At 35.9% G+C, this 24,903-nt stretch overlaps 2 protein-coding genes across 4 annotated transcripts in view; both read right to left on the reverse strand.

Annotated features, from left to right (window-relative positions):
* Positions 1-3,879: 3,879 nt before the first annotated feature.
* The window catches only part of LOC112029320 (uncharacterized), a 47,968-nt gene continuing 26,944 nt past the window's right edge, over positions 3,880-24,903 (reverse strand). The window contains exons 14-15 of one of the 3 annotated variants that reach the window (XR_010627663.1): positions 4,110-4,808; positions 3,880-3,996 (exon numbers count right to left, since the gene is read on the reverse strand). Coding sequence is in view for 2 of the 3 variants with exons in the window: in XM_065770167.1 (XP_065626239.1) it covers positions 4,374-4,808 (435 nt within the window). In the remaining variant the exon portion in view is untranslated. Of the gene's footprint in view, positions 3,997-4,020; positions 4,809-24,903 lie in introns of those variants that run through there. The other 2 variants (XM_065770167.1, XM_065770166.1) reach the window with 2 other exon arrangements.
* On the reverse strand, positions 12,483-13,845 carry LOC112012516 (uncharacterized). Its single transcript, XM_024044886.2, has one exon. The coding sequence runs from the start codon at positions 13,551-13,553 to the stop codon at positions 12,519-12,521; it is 1,035 nt and encodes a 344-aa protein (XP_023900654.2). The 5' UTR covers positions 13,554-13,845; the 3' UTR covers positions 12,483-12,518.

Genomic DNA, 24,903 nt, shown 5'->3' on the forward strand with positions numbered 1-24,903 from the left:
TTCAAACTTGAATTCATGATCAATCAAGTGTAACTCTCTCTATCTCGTCTACCTATAAATCTCTTAGCTCAAGATCGTCTCCCCAACTCAATACTCTTGACTTGCCATGAGAGTGAGAGTGAGAGAGAGTGAAGTGGAGGATAGCTGAATGGTGGAGAGAGAATCAAATAAAAAATGACTTTTCAAAGTTTTGTTGAGGAACAAAATCGCAACAAATGCATGGATGTTTGTACAAAAATTATTTTGGTATACCATCTGTGGAGCATGTTGCGAAAGTGTTTCAACTGAGTTTTTTTTCAGCTACATTTAGCTTATCAACATGGATGAGTACCACGTCACCACTAAGCTCCAAGCAAGTATTTTATACACCTACGTACTTAATTGTTCTTTTAAATATACGCATGCTTTATTACTCTACTAGATACAACCATGCACAAAAGTACATACTCTTTATATATATATATATAGAGGAGTACATGCCTTATTTTGCTAGTTGTTTGCCAAATTAAAACATCTAGGTCCACCACATTAGGTCTAAAAACCGATTAGTATCTTAGTCTGATGATAAAAAAAGAACACAATCATTAGAAACAGATATCATAGGGGAATCTCTTAAAAAAAAAAAGAGGTCAAAACCAACTTAAAAATTATAAGACTTCTAAATATATGCATATAATCACATTTATGGTACCAGTAAGAGTTTACAGCAATTTTGATTATCATTTTGTAACTCAATTAGATACACAATCCAATGCAAACACATCATTACAAGCAATTACAAATGTTATAATAAGACCATCAGTACATTAGATGCGAAGTCTGAAGTATGTTATAATCATTCATATAGTTATTGTTTACAAAATAAATTATATACTAGCTAGCTTCTCAAATGTTATTACGTACAAAAACATTCAACAGCATATGTCATAATTAGATAAAACACGTGTTATGAGTAGGTAGTTAGAAGATAGTTACTAGTTAATTCTCTTTGAAAGGGAGGATCATGGACCAACCAATACTATTGATCAATTTCAATGGACATGGGATAGTAACCATTGATCCAAAAGTAGATCCCATTAGAGTTTCCCTATCTTTCACATAAATTGGCACTAATAAAACTTCATATATTACTGAGAACAACATTAGTAAAGAAGCATCATTTGATCCATTTATCATCCATTCATGTGAAGTTGTCCATGTTGTGGATTTGAAGCTAGCCTCGAAAGCCCTCGAGCGCCAAGACTAGCGTTTCTAAGTAAAAATGGGCACAAGGCCTCCTTGTTCTAGGGTATCTTTACATGAACCTATGATGAGATACTTGGTATGGACACCACTTCAGTCACACATAAGCTCAAAGTTGAATCAGGCACCATGTTGTTATGTTGATGAAGCAACCAAGTTGGAATTTCTACTCACAAGTGGATCTCCAAATTTAATAGAAATAGAGAAGAGCATTAGGGTAGGGTTCATCTAATTTTACCATCACCCAACATACCAACATTATGCTTGTACATGGGCAAATCAGGTGATGCATGGACTTATAAGACCTGAACATGCCTAACAAGATGATTTCTAGTTGCCAAGCGGCCCAAACCTACTCAATTGTACATGCAATGTTGTCACATGAGAGGTTCTCTTTTTATACCATTTCATTGACTACAACCAAATTAGAATGCATCCTCCGGATTCATAGAAAACCCTTTTTCATATGCTAATGGAGGTATTTTATATTTATATAGAGGCCGCCTGTGCGCTCCACCATCTATTATTACATTTTCATGATATCATAGAAGACCATGTGGATGATACTGTGGTTAAATTAATGGTGGCTCCAGGATATTTTTTAGGGGGTCATGGTTTTCTTATTCAAATTTGTCCATGGTACGTACTAGCAATAAAATGAAAAATAAACTATAGGTTCATTCGACATATTTTTTCTTAATACAATGAACATATTAATTATTGTTAAATGAATTTTAATTATTACGGCTTAAAATACATTTATCTATTAGAGCATCTGTAGCAACTCTCTCAAATGTGCCAAATGCCGAATATTTAGCACATTTGGCACACCAAACACCAAAAATCCCCTTTTATCAGATGTGCCAAATCTTATAAAATTTGCAACATGCTATAGTGTCCTCACAAATTTGCCACGATACTGACATATGTGGCATATGCTTTTATTATTTTTTTATTCCTCTTTCTCTCTCATCTCTTCGTCAGTCTCACCCTCAAACCCCAATCCTCTCCTCTCTCTCACCCCAATCCTCTCTTCTCAAACCCCAACCCTCACTGCTCTTCCATGCCAACGCCGACTCTGACAATCACTTCCATGTCGATCTCTCTCTAGCAATGGTTTTTCTTTTCTTTTCTTTTTTTTTTTTTGGTTGTGGTTTGATGGGTGGGTTTAGATGGTGATGTGTGGGTTCAAATTGTGTTGCCTGGGTTCGGTTTTGACGGAGGTGGGTGGGTTTGGATGGGCTAGGCTATGGGTTCAAATGGATGGGTCGGCGATGGGTGGGTATAGGTCTATTGTGTTGGTCGTTGAAACTTTTGTGGTTGGGAGTAATGTTGGTGTCGATGATGAGGTCGAAGTCTGGGCTGACGGAGATAACGATGACGACAATGAAGATGGTGGGTTTGGAGTTTGGGTTGATGGAGATTATGAAGGTTTTGGGTTTGGAAGTGGGTGTGGGTAAGGGTGTGGAGGCGGTGGGTTTGTTGAGCTTTGTGGTTGAGGTGGTGGTGGTGGTGGGGCTTTCAATTTGGTGTTGGTGGGCTATGGCTTCCGATTTGGTGTTTGTGATTTTAGGTTGTGGATGAAGATGGTGGTTGTGTGGTGGTAGCTGTTGATTGTTGGCAGCAGTGTGGTGGTTGTTGATTGTGTTTGATAAGGTGTAAATATTATTTTAATATGTAGTAAATATTATTTTAATGTATAGAATTGAATGATAAAACATCTGATAAATGGGATGTTATAAAATGATGTGGTAAAATAATAAAGTAGGCCTTTAGTGTGGCAAAATGGCATAAATTATGCCACAACTGCTCTTAGTTTAGGACAATTACATGTTTACATTGTACTATCAATGTAAGATTTACATTGTAAACAATTATACCATATACATTTGTTTAGAATTAGTGTAAGATTTACATTGTAGATAATTATATTGTACACATTTGCAAAAAATATGTATATTAATTGTACCATACACATTTATTTAGAAACAATGTAGATCTTACATTGGTAGAAAAATGTAAACTATAAATTTTCTATTAGTTTATTTCAAATCTTTTTTAAAATCTAAATGGGCCTCTTTTTTTTTTTTTTTTCTTTTTTCTTTTTTAAGATTTAAGATGAAAAGAAATTTACTTTGTTGTTAGGCTTATTATCCCCCCCCCCTCCCCCCAAAAAAAGTTTAGATGAAATTGGTTTGTTGTCAGCCTTTTTTTGTTTAAAAATATCTAAATATTGTTAACATGATCATATTTAAGCTTATTTCAAGTGGGTTAAAAAAAATTTAGGATCAAGATGTTCAAATTTTTATTTTAAGAGGGTCAAATAAAAAAAATAAAATTGCCAGCTCAAGGGGTTCAAATGAACCTGTTAAATCAAAGTAACCAGGATCATGTGCAAAAATTGAAACAAAAACTAATAAAAAAGTCCTTCATGTGGATGATAGTAGGAAATTCACTATCCAAAAAAAAAAAATCCTTCATAGAAGTTTCTCTCTTTACCAGTCTTGAACCTTTTCGCTTAATGAAGATAATTTTAGCACTTTCCAACTCTCCAAAGAGGGCTTGGCCCTTTTATTTATAAATAAATAAATAAATAAATAAATAAATAATTAATTAATTAATTAATCGTGAGGGTATAAATAAATAATCGTGAGGGCTTGGACTTGTACAATATGAATAAGCATTAAGCAACATTTCAGAATCATTCTTTGATGGAAGCCAAGTGCATGAAGAAAATCTGCTATGGCTTCCTTTCTGGAAAAAAAAAAAAGATTTAAATTAGGTAGGAGAAAAACGTCACATGTATAAATGACTGTACGCAAGATGCATGCAGTAATCTACCACATTCTTACAATTACAGTACTTACCGGCTGAGTTCCCCATAAATCACTCCTCTTCAAATCATGGGCCATATTTTCTTTTTACATTTACCCCCAATCAACTAGTAAAAAATGTGTGCGCTTTTAGCATGTTGAGAATTCTCTACACCACAGGTGATCCAGTCACAATAGAATTTGTTGAAGAGTAAAATTCAACTATCCTAGAAACACATCTCTAGAGTATTTAACCCAAAATGATTATACCTATTTTCATAATGGCTCTGCTTAATGTGTAAGAGACTATCTGGATGATCACATCTCCCTGATGTCCAAGCCATGATCATCATAATTGTCATCATTGTAATAACCTCTACGGTTCATGGTTGGCTGTTTCAATCTCTCAAATATTTCATCAAGTGATTCAGATGAGGAAATATGGTCTATTTTGGTTTCTTGACCCTGGTGTAAAGGAATGAATCTCTTGGCAACAATGTTAGACTTCAAGTTTTGAAAACCAGACTTCATGGCTTCCCACTCTGAGGCGAATCTAGATGATGATCCCGCTGTTACATTTTGAAGATTGCTTGAATCAGCTGTTGAGGAGGTTACATTTTTCTCAACCAAATCCATATTGTTGATGGCTTCTCTGCTTGTGTCAATTAGGGCCTCTTCTTTTAAAGATTGTAATTGACCTCTCTTTCCATCCTCCATCACTTTCGTTGCTTTCAATTCGGTGTCAACCTTCTCCTGTAACCAATTTCAAATATTCATTATGAGAATATAGAGGAAAAAATAAACAAATTTGCAAGTGCCATGTCAAAATATCCATGTTAGCAGTATAAACATAAGGATGCATGAATATCATCATTGGAATGCTTTGTTAAAAGTGTAAAGTTGTGATTTACAACTATATTTTATATTGGCTTTATTCCACGACAAAATGTGTTGTAATTACTTTATTTCATTTCCTTTTATTTTGTGGGACTTAATTGTATTGGGTTTAGTATCAAGTTGGTGAAGACTCAAGCTTTATTGAAGATCAGTGGATCTCGCAGGTGTGTCGCTGGAAGCTAAGCCGCAAAAGAGTCATGTGAGAAGCACATGACTGGAAGCTAAAGAGTCATGTCAGGCTGTCGTTTTCGTGAGTGTCTCGCGAGTAAGGCCTTCCCGCGAGATAGTCGCGAAACATTCTGCCTGAAGGATTTTAATGAGTGACTTTCTTACCCTTCACCCATACTATATATACCCTCATTACCCACAAATGTGAGTGAGGCTATTCAGAGAGAAAAACCCTAGAGAGGTTTTCTAAAACACACACACCCATCTTTTTAGAGAGAGCTACTCTTCCTTAGTGAGAAATCATAGTAGTCTCTTCTCCATCTCTCTCCCATTATCATAACTTGAGAGGAGATTTATACCCAAACACAACCCACACCTATTCAGAGTGTAGAGAGTGTTTTGGAGTTGCTGGAAGCATTGGAAGAAACCAAGGATGGCAGATGCAACATGGAGCTTGTTGTGGGATCCGGAGAACTAGGACAAGACACGGTTTCGAGAAGCCTTGTTGGAGTAGGAGCTTGGAGGGCTTAAGTACATCAGGTAGATTAGGCTTGGAGGGTCTCTTGTTAACCCATGTATCCCAACTGATTGTCTAGTGGATCGATTTTCGCTTGGAGGGCGGCGGAGAGGTTTTTCGTCGAGTTCTTCGGTTTCCTCTTCGAAAACACGTCTCGGTGTTTTATGTGTTTGCATCCTTCTTCCCTACTCTTGTTTATTTCATTTTTACTGATGTGTTGCCTTAACTATAGATTAGATTAGTTGTCTTGCATATACGCTTGTGTTTACACCATTCCGCACTTAGTATTAAGTTAGTGTAAAATCAACCAAGCCGTAATTTTAATTGGAGGGGTCTAAATTGCTCTTGTGTTTTCAACACAATTTTCGAGCTTTCAAAACCCCTCACCTATCATTGTAAATCTGCGGATGATGATTTAGGCCTGAGAACTCTTCAACCCAATGGAGAGTGGGAATTCTCTTTTAAACCCGCTTTTTTTAAGACCACCGATTTCTACTGCTATTTTTTTTATGAAAACTTCTGTGCTTCTTTTGATGTGTATATAGAAGATAGTAGTTTTGAATTCAAATGTAGAAGGCACCATTGCATTTGGACGGTACAAGAGGATGGATTCTACTTATATTATACATATTTGCATACAAATAGGAAGATGCATGATTGGAACAAATAAATATTAAGGTAGTGAAATGTTTACATATCAAAAGAAATAAAATTGATAATTTTATGTGGAGAAATTTATATGGATTTTGCAACCTAACTGAAATAGTAGGCTTGTTGATATCAATATTGGCTTGGTTTTTTTCTTTCCTTTATTAAATAAAAAATAAAAACTTTTCTTTTCATAGACACCCGATATTGTAACATCCGTTTAACTTCACAAAAAGGTAAAAAAATTATTTTGCAATGTACCAGAAAACACAAGAGCAATTTAGACTCCCCAATTAAAATTACGGCTTGGTTGATTTTACACTAACTTAATACTAAGTGCGGAATAGTATAAACACAAGCGTATATGCAAGACAACTACTCTAATCCATAGTTAAGGCAACACAGCAGTAAAAATGAAATAAACAAAAAGTAGGGAAGAAGGATGCAAACACAGAAAACACTAAGACGTGTTTTCGAAGAAGAAACCGAAGAACTCGGCGAAAAACCTCTCCGCCGCCCTCCAAGTGGAAATCGATCCACTAGAGAATCAGTTGGGATACATGGGTTAGCAAGAGACCCTCCAAGCTTAATCTACCCGATGTACCTAAGCCCTCCAAGCTCCTACTCCAACAAGGCTTCTCGGAACCATGTCTTGTCCTAGTTCTCCGGATCCTGCAACAAGCTCCATGTTGCATCTGCCATCCTTGACTTCTTCCAATGCTTCCCAGCAACTCCAAAACACTCTCTACACTCTGAATAGGTGTGAGTTGTGTTTGGGTACAAATCTCCTCTCAAGCTATGATTTCTCACTAAGGAGACTACTATGATTTCTCAAGCTATGCTTCCCAGAGACTACTATGATTTCTCACTAAGGAGAAGTAGCTCTCTCTAAAAAGATGGGTGTGTGTGTTTTAGAAAACCTCTCTAGGGTTTTTCTCTCTGAATAGCCTCACTCACATTTGTGGGTAATAAGGGTATATATAGTATAGGTGAAGGGTAAGAAAGTCACTTATTAAAATCCTTCAGGCAGAATATTTCGCGACTATCTCGCGGGAAGGCCTTACCCGCGAGACACTCACGAAAACGACAGCCTGACATGACTCTTCAGCTTCCAGTCATGTGCTTCTCACATGACTCTTTCGCGGCTTAGCTTCCAGTGACACACCCGCAAGATCCACTGATCTTTAATAAAACTTGAGTCTTCACCAACTTGATTCTAAACCCAATACAATTAAGTCTCACAAAATACAAGGAAATGAAATAAAGTAATTACAACACATTTTGTCATGGAATAAAGCCAATATAAAACATAGTTGTAAATCACAACTTTACAAAAAGGAATGATGAAACAGAAGTGCTTTCTGATGATTTTACATACCACGCTATTGCTCCCAGGTTCAATGTCAATGGAAACATTGTTGAAATTCCTTGCTAATGGAATAACATGCTCACCAACTTTGTGTCCTTTCTCAAGCCCAGACCGTTCTAAGTATGGAACAAATTTAATTATTATAAGACTCAACTAACAGTTAACAACTTTCATTTTCACTCAAAGCTGATATATTTGAACAATTCTAATGTTTTTTTTTTTTTTTTTTTTTTTAAATTCTTCTTCTTTTCTTTTTATATAAGTAATATTTCTTGTGCAAGACTGCAGCTAATAATGTTCCCCCAGATTTTCGTAACACCTTTGAGTGCTTTTCAATTAAGCAAACAATATATGAACCAATTCAATATGCTCACCTTTTATCAGAATAATTACTCCTGACTGATCAAATCCATCCATATCATCTGATTCATTTTGAAACTTGAATATCTTCCAATTCCCAAAGTATTCAATCACCCGATGAAAAAAAAACTGCTTGCAATTAAAATGGTATATATAACCATAATAAGGGGATAGATTTTGTTGAATCCTTTTCCAAAGAAAGGGACGGCAGCATCTATATTTCCCATTTTCTGTGCAGAAATAAAAAAAATTTATCACACTTTGAGTAAAATAATGAAATCTGGAGAGAGAAAAAAGAGGGAGAGGGAGGGGGGGGGGGGGAGTTCATAAGAATGCAGTGTTTCTACGTAAAGTTCAAAGTGATTTGTCACCTTTTGTGGCTATCCTAATGTTCACAAACCAATACATATAGCATCCATTAAGTTTAGAAACAGGTATAATGTAATCTAAACTAGGGAAAGCTAAACCAAAATTCTTTTGGCTATATTTTTATGCTGAAAACTGTTTGTAAGAAGTGTTTACCAAGCCGTATATTGCTCTATTGCTTATTTTCACAAAGCTGTAATGTCCTAGTAAAAAAAAAAAAAAAATTTTAAAACCCTCCCATAATGCTGAAGGAAAACTCACAAAAATAAACATTGATAAAGTGATTCTTAAAAAAACAAATAAATAAAACAAGGTAGACATTGATAAATTGAAATAGTTAAACTAAATCATTGAAATATTGAAACGGGACCTACTAATTAGTAGATCAACCTAAACAATTTCCTTTTGTGAGTTAACAACCATTCCCAACAGTATAATTATCATTTGTATTTAACACCATGAAAAGTATATGTATACCAAAATTTTACATAAAACTAGAGGGAAATCAGATTGCAATGGTTTAGCTGGTAATATGAAACCAACCAATGAGAAAAGTCTATTCATTTTATTTCAAATGTTTTATCAGGTTTTGCCCACTTTGTCCCAAAAAGTTTGACTTGCATATGGATTTTTTTTTTTTTAATTATTCTAGTGGAAGGACTAGATGCCAATAGAAAATCTGATTCCTTCCCATCAATACTTTCAGATCAAATGGAAGGATTTTCTGACTTGATTGCAAGTCAGGGATCTCTCTAATCCTGTAAGTGATATTTCAATATAGATATTTTAGAGATGTAACAACACCTTAACTCACTAGTTAATTGGAGCATCCATTTTACTCAAAAAATAAAGGATGAATTATAATCCGGAAAACGATTCTTATGGGGTGGTAATTTAACACATTAAGATTAGTAAGTCCAGATTTTTCTATCCGTTAAATAGTACATGGAGATGGTGTTTACTATCTTCTCTATGAATCATTTTGGCCTCTGTTGTTAATCAAAGACATGTAAAATATTTAAGATTATTCTGTTCTTATAATGCTCCAAGCAACAAGAATAAAGGTGCTTATTTTTGTTTTCTGAACAAGATGTTTTACTTTCATTTTTCCAATTGTCCAGCAGATATTGCCTTTAAAAACATCTAAGTGAAATTTCTCATATATTCTCTGTGTACCATGCCCTAGCCATTTTCTTTTATAATAAAGTTCTTATTACTTGTAGGGTGAACTACTATAGTAAGTAGTGTTAAGACAAAATTTGCAATGATCTTTTCTTGAAATCACTCTAAGTTGCACCAGTGGCATCACTTCAGAGCACTATTTACTTCTGTTCCAGACAAATTCTAGTTGAATTTTTTTCCACTCATTTGTTCAGCCTTATAACTAGCTTTCACAATGTACAAGTGTAAAGAAACCAGCATGCCACATGCACAGCACATTATGTCATTTTACAATCTGATATTTGATAAATACCTCTAGATAAACTAGACAACATGAGAGTTTCTGGACAGCAAAGCTGGAACTGGTGGACATGCTTACAGAGGATGGATCTCAGAAACAAGATAATTAAAAAATATATATATATATATATATTAAAAAAACCCCTGCTACATATAATATAATATATACTGTGAGGGAAAGAAGTTTAACGAAACAAACACATATAAGAAGTACATCTGAAAGTGACAATACTTCTGTAATCAAAGGAACCTCAAAAACTATCATATCCTCTGTGATTATCATATTTTAACCCTTATGTCAATCACTTGACTTGTTAAAGAAATGATTATAAAACTAGGAAGTAATAAAAAGAAAGGTTGTACCCAGTGCAAAAAGCTCCCACTTTTTGCAGGGTTTAGGAGAAGTCATGATAGGCAGCCTTACTCTCAATTTGTTTTAGAGAGGCTGAATCCTAGACTTAAACCCGCACATATAGCTTTTGGTGGAAGACACATGCCATTGCACCAAGACCCAACCTCTAGGAAGTAATATAAGGAGGGGCAACATAATTCCCATCTAGAATCGGAATATAACTAGCCATATTTGATTATGCACACTACAAAGATTGAAAAACTAAATATATTAATGCAAAACCAACTCCTATATCTTCAAGATTTATATCATAAATTTTATCTATAATAATTTTGGAGGACTGATAAATGAAAAGATTATATTTAATATTTTAATATGACTAGCCATATGTGAGTTATGCATACTGTAGCAGAGAAAGACCTGTTCAAAGATAGTTTTTTCATCACCATCAAGACGAATGAGATTGAGAAAGTTGTATGAAATTGGAGGTGCATATCACGCAACCATCCTGGCAGAAATGTGAAAGTGAGATCTAATGACCAATTCCTTTTAAAGAGAATGTTTATAAAATAAAATCCATTAAGTGGTGAAAAAACATATTATGGAGATAAAATAACAAAACTTACGAGCATATCATAAGCAAGCTGACTGAGCTTGTTTGCCTGGGTGCAGTGAGTAAAACATCAGCATTCCAATTTTGAACAATGAATAATATGTGCATATGCACATATACATCAGAGGAACGAAAGCAGCTACCTGCAAAAACAATCCTAGAATTAAACCATTATGACACAAGAAAACTTCAGAATAGGAAACAACCCCCGTGAAATGCAATGATGATCTTTATGTACTCCAAACAAAGAGGAGGTCCTTGGACCTGTGAACTGGCAGAAGCGAGCTATTGAATTTTGTTGACGTTGGGCCCAACGTGTGGCTTGAATTGCCACAAGCCCAAGTCAAGTAGTATTAGGAAACCAAATTCAACTAGGAATTTAATTCCCAGTACAGCCGGCCTATAATATATATATAGATATATTAAGGGTGTTGAGTGGTAAGAGAGAATTAGAGAATTCCAATTAACCTAGTGAGCAGCCGCATGAGAGAAAAATAGAGAAAAGAGAGGCAGCCAGCTTCTATTCTTATTGTTTCTATGAGAGAGTGCTAGGATGTAATTGGGATTTGGGTTTCTTGAGAGTGTTATTGTGCACTATTGTATCTCCCTATTTTTTATAGTGAAATTTCTCCGTCGTCTCCGTGGAGGTAGGCAGTTTGCCGAACCACGTAAATTCTTGTGTTCTTTGTGTGTGCTTGTTATTTAATTTCCGCTTATTTACTGTTATTGATTGGAGTCCTAGGGTGCTATCTGCACAACAAGTGGTATCAGAGCCAGGTTAGGATTCAATCCTTTGAACACAGTAAAGATGTCAAGCACAAAGTATGATGTAGAGAAGTTTTGTGGCAAGGGAAATTTTTCTCTTTGGCAAAGGCGGATGAAGGATCTCCTAATTCAACAAGGAGTTCACAAGGCCTTGCTTGGGAAGGAGAAGAAACCGGAAACGAAGGAGGATATAGAATGGGTAGAGATGGATGAGAAAGCAGCTAGCGCTATTCGTCTAAACCTAGGTGATGAGGTCATTCACAACATCCTAGAAGCAAAGACCGCAAAGGAGGTTTGGGAAAAACTAGAAGGTCTTTATATGACGAGCCTTGAGGAGCTGCCTGGCTTTCTTTGCCTGCATTCGCTTCCACTGCCACTTTGATACGCCACCTGGGTAGGTTCTGGGACCCCCTCCCATACGAATAATCGTCGTTTTGGGTGTGATGGGTTGTGAGTAGAGTGAAGAGTTATGGGGTTTTGGGTGGAGGAACAACTTGGTTGGAGTTGGACCTGTCAAAGAATTTGAGAGTGTTTGGATTTGAAGGATTGACATTTTTTCTTAAACCAAACCAAAACAAAGAAGAAGAAAAATAGGATTCTATTCTATGACTATGAATGGTTTAGGAGTCGGGAGTGAAAGCTAGGAAGAGAAAGACAGTGGGGTAATTTGTGGTTTGTGTGAACAACGAGTTATCCGCAGAAGACTAATGCTGTCCTCCTGGGTCATTTCTAGCTAATGGGTTGGGCCTACAGCCTACTTGTAACAAAGGCATTTGGGCTTGTGTTCTATCGTAACGTGTTGGGTTCCATTTCCCCCTCCCCTGGCTCTGTTGTTGTTGAGTACTTGAGTTCACTGTAGATAAAAAAATGCCAATGCTACTCATATAATGCAAAGTGTCATCAGATTANTTATCCTCACAATTCAAGTCATTCCGGCCATTCTTGATTTAGAATTCGTAACTTCCATCTTCTTGCAAATTCATGTCATAAACATCATCAGACTGTGAATCTCTCAACCCCAACAAACCATTACCCTGAACATTCAGTCTAATGGGGCCCATTCCTCTCTGTTTTCTATCAAAACCAATATCATAAACATCATCAGACTGTGAATCTCTCAACCCCAACAAGCCATTACCCCGAACATTCCGTCTAATGGGGCCCTTTCCTCTCTGTTTTCTATCAAAACCAGCTTCCCCTGACTCCAACCCACCGGAACCAATGGGGCCCTTTCCTCTCTGTTCTCTATCAAAACCAGCTTCCCTTGCCTCCAACCCACCGGAACCATTCGAACCCACATCCTGAAACCTATTCCTATTCACATTCTTTCTCAATTTCCCATTACTTCTCTTCCCATTTCGCCTATTCACACCCGATAATTCCAAACTATCTTTCTGATACGAACTCTCCGGATCATCCAATAAATTGTGACCCTTCTCCTCCTTTAATTCATCCAACCCACCATTTCTTTGATAGGGTTTGATACTATGAACAACCCCTTTAGGGAAAAATCTAGCTGAGGGTAACTCATCCACAGTCTGAAACAACTGAGGCCCATCTCTCTGAGTCCACAAATCGAACCCACCAGGCCTTTGGAACCTATCAGCCAAGACTTTGACTTGTTCGTCAGCGCCAATGGAGAGTAAGTTAGGGGCTCTGTCGACAACCTCCCAAGGCCTCTCGAGCTCTGACACAGCAGCCTTGAGCTCTGCTCGCTTTCGCATCTCGTAAATATTGCGCTCGCGAGCGAGGCGAGCCTTGAGGAGCTGCCTGGCTTTCTTTGCCTGCATTCGCTTCCACTGCCACTTTGATACGCCACCTGGGTAGGTTCTGGGACCCCCTCCCATACGAATAATCGTCGTTTTGGGTGTGATGGGTTGTGAGTAGAGTGAAGAGTTATGGGGTTTTGGGTGGAGGAACAACTTGGTTGGAGTTGGACCTGTCAAAGAATTTGAGAGTGTTTGGATTTGAAGGATTGACATTTTTTCTTAAACCAAACCAAAACAAAGAAGAAGAAAAAATAGGATTCTATTCTATGACTATGAATGGTTTAGGAGTCGGGAGTGAAAGCTAGGAAGAGAAAGACAGTGGGGTAATTTGTGGTTTGTGTGAACAACGAGTTATCCGCAGAAGACTAATGCTGTCCTCCTGGGTCATTTCTAGCTAATGGGTTGGGCCTACAGCCTACTTGTAACAAAGGCATTTGGGCTTGTGTTCTATCGTAACGTGTTGGGTTCCATTTCCCCCTCCCCTGGCTCTGTTGTTGTTGAGTACTTGAGTTCACTGTAGATAAAAAAATGCCAATGCTACTCATATAATGCAAAGTGTCATCAGATTATTAACGAAATGGATAAAAAAAAAACGAAATCAAACATTCAAAATGAAAATTTTAGATTTTTTTTTTTTTTTTTTTGAGAATGGAAAATTTAGACATTTTAATGGGCAACAGTGTACTTTACTCGAAGAAAAACAAAATGTGCATACATGAGCCCAAAGAGCAGCGTCGTCGAAGAGGCGCAGGTGATCGGTGGGTTGGGAGAATAGGGATTGCGCAAGCGGCGGGTCGTCGTCCATTAGCTCTGCAAAACTGAGAAACATAGAGCGAGAGAGAGAGAGAGGAAAATGAGAAGAATAGAGATGATTGATTGATTGAAGATATTACTCACTCAATGTGGAGAGGGTAATGAAGGTTGGGGTCAGGAGAGAGAGCGATGGAGCGGAGCTGGTCGAAGTGGCGGCGAATGAGAAACGCAGCTTCAGCTTTCAGTTGAGAGGGAGAATCGTCCATTTCGTGAAAGGAGGACATCGCCATTTGCTGTGGGGATTTTTTAGAAAATAACCATAAAACCCAAACAATGGCATAAGTTAGGCAATGTTTGAAACTATATTGGAATCGATTTCCCTGTTCATATTCGCCTATTTTGCCCGTAGCTGAGGTGGATGAAGAATCGACGTAGATAATGAAATTGAGTCCTTGTGACTCATTTCTTATACATAGAAACCGAGTTCAGTGAACTCGGTTTTCATACATGGAAATCGATTTCAGTGAACTCGGTTTCTTTGTATAGAAACCGACTCTAGTGAAGTCGATTTCCTAGTCTCATCAATCCATCTCGCAACACCATCAGTCTCGTCCCACAGGCTGAATGATCACGTGTACTGAGCAGGAAATCGAATTTAGAGGACTCGATTTTCATGAATGATCCCCATCCTTCCATGTGTTGCCATGGGTCCCAGCTGGGACCTGTTCTGCTCCTTATCGTGGGGCACCTTCTTAAGAAACTCACCTCTACTCTTAAGAAACTCAACTCTACTCTTAAGAAACTCAGCTCTCAATACCTCATTTCCTAAACACTCATCTCACACAAACACTCTCAGGTAATGTTTTTACAATATTATTTGCTAGTTTTTTTTTTTGAAGAAAATATTTAGAACATATTAGGAAAAGTTTTGTTTTTGTTATTTTTTATTGTGATTAATTTATTTGTTAGTATATTGCTAGTTTTTTTTTTTTTTGGACACATTTACATTTATATTTGGACACATTTATAAGATCATGAATCTACTTAAGAAAAAATATCTATAATGACTAGTAATATTATGATTAATTATTGGGAAATTTTTTTTAAGAAAATATTTAGAACATATTAGGAAAAGTTTTGTTTTTGTTATTTGTTAGTGTAAATATTGTGATTATTTGCTATTTTTTTTAATTAATATTAGGACACATTTGTATAAGATCATGAATCTACTTAAGAAAAAATATCTATAATGACTATTAATATTATGATTAATTATTGGGAATATTTAGTACATAATTGTGATTAAATTACAACATATTGGGAATTTTTTGTTGTTGTTAGTGTAAATATTGTGATTAAATTATTTGCTATGTTTTTTTTTATAAATTAATATTGTGATTATAGGGAATATTTAGTACCAAATATTGTGATTATTATGTTATTACAACATATGGGAATATTTGTTTTGTTTGTTAGTGTAAATATTGTTGGCATTTCATATGCAAAGTTGTGTGATTGATGTTGATTGAGCGTTATAAATTTGTCACTAACACAATTGCACTTGATGATCTATAGGTTGACAATGATCCATATAAATATATACTACGGTGGACCCCTTAGCAATGCCAACTCTTATGACGGATGCTCATTTCAAGGTCCGGGTATCCAGTGCTGCTATATGATGATACGTCGTAAGTTAAAGACCCTGAATGAGCTGAAAGTAAAAATTATGGAAGAGTTGTAAGTGAACCCTACTTTACATGACATACATATTACTTTTCGTTCTCTATATGAAGCCTTCAATCAATACATTAATTACAGAAATATGGTGATAACAGAGGACAAACATGTGAAATTCATGTTTAGTAAGATGCAGAAATGGGAACAAGCAGTAAATTTTGAGTTATACGTCGCTTTGGAGCCGCATGCGGAAGTCGGCATAGAAGAAGAAATTGTACAAACAATTACATCTCGACAGTTTGCAGTCCTAAATGATCGATGCACCACATTGGGAGGCTATACACCCCCTTTTCAAGAGACACCAGCAACAATTAAGAGCGAACCTGGAAATAGATATGAAGATCAATTTTGTACACATAGAGGTGAATCCTCTACAGTTCCAGTAGTTGAAGATGAAGACGAAGACTGTGTTGGGGAAGATGTTGATGATAGAGATGAGTACGAAGAGAGGATTGACAATGGCGACTTTAACAGGGGTCTTGATGACCATGAAATTGCTCCCATTCTTCATGTTGATGATATGGCTGAATGTGATGAAGATGATGCGGACGCTAATGTTAGAGTTCAGCATGTTACAAATACGACCCCCGTTTACGAACCTCCTGCCTCATCATTTTATGAAAATACTTGGGAAAATATGGTTGATCCTGAAGTTGTTCAGCAAGCATTTGGTTCTTCTTGGAATGCAGACGTGAATTTTGCGAAAGGGTTGATTTTTGCGAATAAAGAGGCAGTGAAATGTGCATTAACAATTTACGCCGCAAAGCATAGGTCGACCAAAAGTAAACTGGCTGTGAAATGCGTCGATGAGTCATGCGTATGGTACATTGGGGCAGTCGAAAAGCCTGAATATGGACTATGGATGGTCACATCTTATAAGGGTCCTCAGAGTTGTATACCCCTTGCCACGGCCCTTGATGGTAGAATGATGGATTATAATTTTCTTGCAATAGAATTTGTTCCATTGTTGCAAGAAAAACACATGGCAACAATTTATCACCTCAGAGATTTCATTAAAGGGAAGTATTATGGGCATAAGCTTTCTTACTATAAGATATGGGACGCGAAACAACGAGCTATTGCAAAGATATTTGGGGATTGGGAAAAGTCTTACCAAAGGTTGAGAAAGTTATTGTTGGCATACTTGGATCAAGAACCTAGCACCCGGTTCTGGTGTCACACCATACCCAGGGATGAGTTCGGTGATACAATATTACGCTATGTATTTTGGGCCTCCATGCATTGAAAGATTTAGACATTGTAAGCCAGTGATTAGTATTGATGGGACCCATTTATATGGTAAATATCGAGGGGTGTTGTTGATTGCAATGGTCACCAATGCCAACAACAAGGTTTTGCCTCTCACCTTTGCCGTTGTGGACAAAGAGTCTAGGCCTAGTTGGAGGTGGTTTTTAGAACGCCTCAGGAATGCACTGGGGGATGTGATAGCAGATAAGGACATCTGCATAATTTCTGACCGACATAAGGGTATTTAAAATACAATTGCAAATTGGCCTAGAGATGATGATGGACGAGTACGAGTAGTTCACAGATATTGCCTTTGACATGTTGCTAGCAACTTCAACATGCATTTTCAGGAGGCCACTTTAAAGTCATTAGCCTTGCAAACGGGGTATGCTACTCAGGAAGCTAAATTTGAGTTATACATGCAACCTATCAAGGAAGCCGAGATCGAGGCCCTTAGGAAGAAACGGAGAACCGAGCGGCAGGAAAGTGAGCCCGACTTATCCATCATGCCATACACATATCTATTGAAAGAGGATTTAGAAATGTGGACCCAGCTATATGATGGCGGATACCGTTATGGGGCTATGACAACCAATGTCTCGGAGTGCTTCAATGAAGTACTCAAAGGTGCCCGTGGCCTACCCATTGCTACAATGGTTGAATTCACTTGGAGCAAACTTGTTGCTTATTTCCATGATCAACACAAAGAAATTAGTCATGATCTCTCAAATGCCAAGGTATGGAGTAAATATGCCTTAGAAATCTATGGAAAAAACTTGCAAAAATCTATTTCACACCAAATAGCAGCGTATAATAATCAGAATGGTATATATCAAGTAATTACTGCATACAACATCCATATCTCTGGAGGGGGACACCATAGTCATGAAGTAAACCTAATAGCCAGAACATGTCGTTGTGGAAAGTGGCAAAATCGAAAGATCCCTTGTTCTCATGCAATTAAAGCTCTTCAGCACTTGGGGCAAGATGCGACTACATATATTGAACCATGTTATAGTTTGGAGAACGCTATTCGCACCTACTCACATCCACCACTATGGGGCGTCGTTTTCGGAGCTCGTCATTACAACCACGGCATTTCAATGCCCCCGGATCCTGCACATGATAGAACCATGGTGATGAGATGCAATATGCCATAACCTTTATATATGTGATTGTAGCTATTGATCCCAAAAAACAAAAATAAATGAATATTTGAATTAGTTATTGTGATAGGTGACACAACAATTTTTAAGACTTAAAAATAAAATTGGTAAAATATCTAACATCACTTTTTCTTTTCTTTTTTTATACGTCTTAAAAGTTGAGATAAAAATATACGACTCACATGTTTTATTTAAAAAAAAAAAAAATCAAGTTAAGCTTTGGGGGCTATAATATGTTAGGGACCCTACATGGGAATATTTCTAAAGCTAAACCAAAATAACTTGGAGCTCATAGATAGGTTTCTTTCAGGCCACAAAATTAATATCTTGTCTTTAAACAATATTCAGAGAATAAACAATAGTCTTAGTTTCTCACTGTATAAAGAGTACTTACAAAGACTAGGGATGAGGGGTGTTAATTATTATATATGAGCCATCAACTTATGCATCCAACTCCAAGTCACAAAGAATTATATCCTATATCGAGTATATATATCATCTCTTTCCTAGCAAATAGGTCCCACTTTTATATACATCATCTCTCTCATAGCAACAGTCAACCAATCTAACTTAACCCAACTAATGGGCATGACTATGCATTCAAACCTAGTAATACCATTGACAAACTTAGAATTTTAAAAATGGAAAAAAAAAATAAACATAATGTAAAAGGATAAGAAGAGAATATTCAGCACGTGGTCGGTTTTAATTTTACCTTACCTTCCCAAACAGCGCACAATCGATGAGTTGTTAGAAACCTTAACACCGGATTCTCAATGGGACTAGGTCCGAACTCATCACGACTCTGAGCAGGAACAGCAGCCATACTGCACGAAGTTTAGAGAGTCAAGAGTAATATAAGCACATGTTGAACATAAATTGGCAAGGATCAACAGGTCATGATCAATTAAAATGTGACTCAACAGGTCATGATCAATACCAGCTAAAGAGCTGAATTCTCCTTGTTTTTTAGTAAGAAGATAGGCATTTAAGGAATGGAAGAATTAAAATGTACAAGCAAAATCTTTAGCTTACACAGATTACATTTGATAGAATGAGAAACTTTTTGAATAAATAATACAAGTAAAGAACATTTAGTATATAAGTGTAAAGAACATAATCAAAATCTTACATTTTCCTTGAATTGAACAAATCATTTCCTCACATAAATTTGAACAAATCATTTCCTCACATATGCTGAGGAGGTTACAAGATTGAGTAAGTGTAGACCTAGATAGAGGAAAGAACTAACTTCGAATTCGAGTTGGAACGTGATCGAATATGAAGGCATTATTCAAAGTTATTTTCTCACACAGAGAGAATGGTTTTGTGTGTGAGAAGAGAAATATAATAAGGTGGTACTTGGTGTGTTTATTATTATTTTTTTCCTTATAATTAGGACTACGAGGTAATCATGTTTATCATTTTCTCAACCAAAAAAAAAAAGAGTACGGGGTGATCATGCTTATCCTAAAATCTTTAAAAAAGGAAAAAACTGAAACATATAAACAAACATTTTTACAAACATTTATACTCTTCGAAAAAAAAAAAAATAATGACTAATTGTACCAATGTACAAATTGTAATTGGCTAATTGTCTAATTCTATCGTTTGAGTGTCGTCAGAAATCAAAACTCTATGTTTTGTGTTGACCAGTCATCATCAACACTCATCATCCCCATACCAGAGGACTCACCACAAAAACCCAAACCCGAATCCACTCTATTCTTCCTTTAATTCCTTACAACTGATCTCCTCCACTTTCTTCTTCCTCTAATGGAATAAGAGACCCACCACTGAACCCAAAATCTATCAAGTACAATCAATGCATGCCAATAAACCCAGAAAAAAGAGAGAGTCCTTACTTTTATGAGGTAGTCGGAGCCAACCATTGAGGGAGAAAGACTGAGCGAGGTGGAGACGGAGCGACGACGACGGAGCGAGAGGGGCGACGGCGACGGCGACGGAGCGAGAGTGAAAGAGAGTGAGATTGAGAGACTGAGAGTGAGAGAGAGAGCGAGAGGGATTGAGAGACTGCGAGTGAGAGGGAATCAGAGTGAGAGAGCAAGAAGGACTGAGAGACTGAGAGTGAGAGGGAGAGTTTTGAACTTTTTTTTTTTTTTTGTGTTTTGAAGTTGTATTTTGAGTGCGCGATGAGTGACAGGTGGACGAAAGGAAAATGACTACACTGGAGTCGATTTCCTTTAAAACAAAACGAGTCAAATGAACTCGGTTTCTGGGCTTGTAAACTGAGTTCAATTAATTTTGTTTCTGGGCTTACAAACCGAGTTCAATGAACTCGTTTTCTTGCCTTACAATTTAGTCCAAAAAACTCGATTTCTGGCCTACGTGGCTGCCACCTTAGCTGCTGGCAAAACAGGAACTCAAGTATAGTATACTCGATTTTATAACCCATAAATCGTCTCCTTTGAACTCGAATTGTTACTAACCAAATATGTTTGAAATGTTTCCTAACTAATGATATTGTTTGGATTTTATAGTTATTTTCTAAAAAATTCCTTTGCTGTGTACACAAAAGAGGAAAGGTAGAAGACGGGTTTGGGTTTGGGCGGGAAGATATATTTATTGGTCACCAACCTAAACAAAACAATGCTATCGGCGCCTATGCTATGGGTGAAGATAAATTTTTTTAAAAAATAAGATAAAATTTCAACTCATAGGTTTAATTTTACGATACGTTGATAATTATTTTTATTGTCAAAATTATGATATTAATTGATTTATTGTTTTATATATGAAACTTTTATTTTCTTTTTTGAGAATTTGGCTTTCGCCTTTTGCTACATTAAATTAGTCAATTGATAAATGGATTTAATTAGTGTAGTCTCAATATTTTATTTTATTTTATTTATTTTTATTTTTATGAATTTTTTTATTAAATATTATTTTCATACCTAGAGTTTATACGAATTTCATTTTTTATCCATAGACTTTAAAAAAAACAAAAGCCAAACTAAATTTTTGACCGACTAAATTTCAAACTTGAATTCACGATCAATCAAAGTGTAACTCTCTCAATCTCGTCTACCTATAAATCTCTTACCTCAAGATGTCTCCCCAACTCAATATTCTTGTCTTGCCATGAGAGAGAGAGAGAGAGAGAGAGAGAGAAACAAATAAAAAATGATTTTTCAAAGTTTTGTTGTGGAACAAAAATTTCAACAAATGTATGGATGTTTGTTCAAAAACTATTTTGGTATACCATCTGTGGAGCATGTTGCAAAAGTGTTTTAACTGAGGTTTTTTGTTAGGGAAATTAAGTTTAGCTACATTTTAGCTTATCAAATTTTGGGTAAAAAAAAAAAGAGTTGATTTTATGTGCCTCTAATAATGCCTAAGGAATCATCACCAAATTATCATCTCTTTTATAGTTTTTGGTTGTGCTTGCCCTAACACCATAACAAGATATGTTTGGTACCATATTTTAAATTTTAATAATAACCAAACATATCAGTATATGTTTTTATTTTTCAGTTTGCAGGTTGCCATTAACAAGAATTACATCAACATGGATGAGTACCATGTCACCACTAAGCTCCAAGCAAGTATTTTATACACCTACATACACTTAATTGATCTTTTAAATATACAAATGCAATATTACTGTACTAGATACAACCGTGCACAAAAGTGCATACTCTTTTATATATATAGGAGTACATACCTTATTATTTTGCTAGGTCATTTGCCAAATTAAAACATCTAGGTACACCATATTAGGTCTAAAAATCGATTGGTGTCTTGGTCTAATAATAAAGAGCATAATCATTAAAAATAGACACCATAGGTGGAAACTCTAAAAAAAATAAATAAATAAATAAAAAAGGGGTCTAAACTAACTTAATAATTATAAGACTTCTAAATATATGCATATAGGCACATTTATGGTACCATTAAGAGTTTACATCAATTTTGATTATCATTTTGCAACTCATACACAATTCTATTGCAAACACATCATTACAAGCAACTACAAATGTTATAATAAGACCATCAGTACGTTAGATGCGAATTCTGAAGTATGTTATAACTTGTAATCATTCATATAGTTATTGTTTACAAAATAAATTATATACTAGCTAGCTTCTCAGATGTTATTACGTACGAAAACATTCAACAACAGATGTCATAATTAGATAAAGCACGTGTTATGAGTAGGGTAGTTAGAAGGTAGTTTCTAGTTAATTCTCTTTGAAAGGGAGGATCGTGGACCAACCAATCTTATTGATCAATTTCAATGGACAGAGGGATATGTAACCATTGATCCAAAAGTAGATCCCATTAGAGGTTTCCCTATCTTTCACTTCTTCTTTTTGCTGAAGACTAACTATCTTTCACATAAATTGGCACTGATAAAACTTCATATATTACTGAGACAACATTAGCAAAGAAGTATCCTTTGATCTATTTATGTGAAGTGTAAAAGATTTGGAGCTCGCTAGAGTGTACAACAATGGCGGAAATAAGAACAAACAATGAGAGAGAGAGAGAGAGAGAGAGAGAATTCTTAGAAAATATATTTCACAAGCTTAATTAATACAATAATCACAAATTGTTTATATAGCATAATTACACTAAGATCATTCCAAAAGCTAAAATTGATCTAACATAATATAACCCACTCCACATTATGCTCCGCGAATCTAGGAATGACAGATGGAAGGTAGTTATAGCTCAATTGTTCACTGTTGAACCCAATCTCAAGAGGAAACAGAGCATTGCAAGATTGTAATAGATGAAGACAAACCAAAACGATCCTGTTTCATTTAAACTTAAATAGGCTAAGTTATATGACATCGTTTCTAATAAGAAACTAGCCGTTAACTAGCTGTTGGAGTCTTCTTCCTCTGTTTTCATAGTTTGCTTTGTTTGAGTGTCCTGTTCACTTACTTTAACACAATGTGTCCCATGTTTGTGGATTTAAAGCTAGCCTTGGAAGCACTCGAGCGCCAAGACTAGTGATTCTAATTGTAAAAATAAGCACAAGGCCTCCTTGTTCTAGGGTATCTTTACATGAACCTACGATGAGACGCTTGGTCTGGACGCCACTTTAGTGACACATAAGCTCTTGGTTGAACCAAGCACCATGTTGTTATGTTAATGAAGCAACCAAGTTGGAATTTCTACTCATAAGCGGACCTCCAAATTTAATAGAAATAGAGAAGATCATTAGGGTGGGGTTCATCAAACTTTACCATCACCCAACATACCAACATTATGCTTGTACAAAAAAAAGAACTGAAACCAGACCTCAAAGCCCAATACACTTAAAGCCCCAAAAGCTAAAGCCAATAACTTGTTTTCAACTACTAATGTCCTTAAATTATGATTTTACCAAAACAAAGGATTGTCTTCGGACAGGCGTTGTGGGGTGCCTAACACATTCTCCACACATAACCAGACTTTCAAATTTAAGAATCAAGATTTTTAGCTCATCCACATTAGATTAGGAAAAATGCCCATTTTCTTAACCTAGGATTGGTAATAAAATCAAATAGAGTCAGGTGATCAATCACACCTTAAAAAAAAAACCCAATAATTATTGGTGACTTCACATACCCTTGGTAATTTTCATAAAATTGACTCATATTCCAATCACACACCCGAGGTATGACACGTTTCCACAGCACGTGTAATGTGTGTGAACGTCGCCACGATGGGTGGTCGAACAGGCGCAAGATGTTGACATATATATATATACACACACACACACACACACACATCATGCACAATGCTAGCATGAGGAGCAGGGAAAGTAAAGCAAACTTGCCAAAATCATCATCTGCAAATTCACAATGATAGGTGAGGGGTTTGTTGTTGAGATGGTTGACAATTCGCACGTAGCGCCTTTCTGGGTAGGATATTAACTTAAATGAAGTACTTTGGCCAAAGGCTAAGAGAAGGATAAACACAAAACAATAGAGTCGGACTATGATCATTTAACTCATTTTTCTAGTGCTCAAAAAGATATTTGGTAACACTTGAAATGCATTGCCCTTCTTATTTATAACTAGAGATTGTTAGTTGTACATTTACAAAACATGTTCAAATATCAAATGATTGGTAGACATAATGAACGCACATTAACTTTACATTAGGAAAATTGCATTGACCTCCTCTAAGGTTAACTAAAATTATACTAACATCTCCCTTCTTTCAAATTGTACCCAAACCTCCATAAATTTTCAAAAAGAATTTGTGCACTCACCTGCATATAATGTTAAAACATTAAATCTAGTATCAAAAAATTAAAAAAAAATTAAATATTTTTTATATTTTTGCTTTTACCCTTCATTGTCAAAAGATATGGTTTGTGCAATTTCCTCCGGACTACCTTCGGCCTCTGCCCATTATTAGCTTTTGTAAACAAAAAATTAGAAAGAAAATTGCTAACTCAATGAAATATAGGAATGCTTCTTGCAATTTTCTGGGTAGCTTCTATTTAGACTTAAATTCACTAAACAAGGAAAAATAGTGCACCACAAAGTTTTAGATAATATTCCTAAGAATAATGTTATTTTTCAAGGGAAATTTTATATTTATTTGTTGGGATATATTGAATTGTGCAATATTGATACATTTTTATATTTTGGTTTTTTATTGAATTTTGATTAAAAAAAATTTCCTTTTGTTTC

Source organism: Quercus suber, unplaced genomic scaffold (assembly GCF_002906115.3).
Source record: "Quercus suber isolate HL8 unplaced genomic scaffold, Cork oak 2.0 scaffold_3B, whole genome shotgun sequence".
NCBI classification, from domain to species: domain Eukaryota; kingdom Viridiplantae; phylum Streptophyta; class Magnoliopsida; order Fagales; family Fagaceae; genus Quercus; species Quercus suber.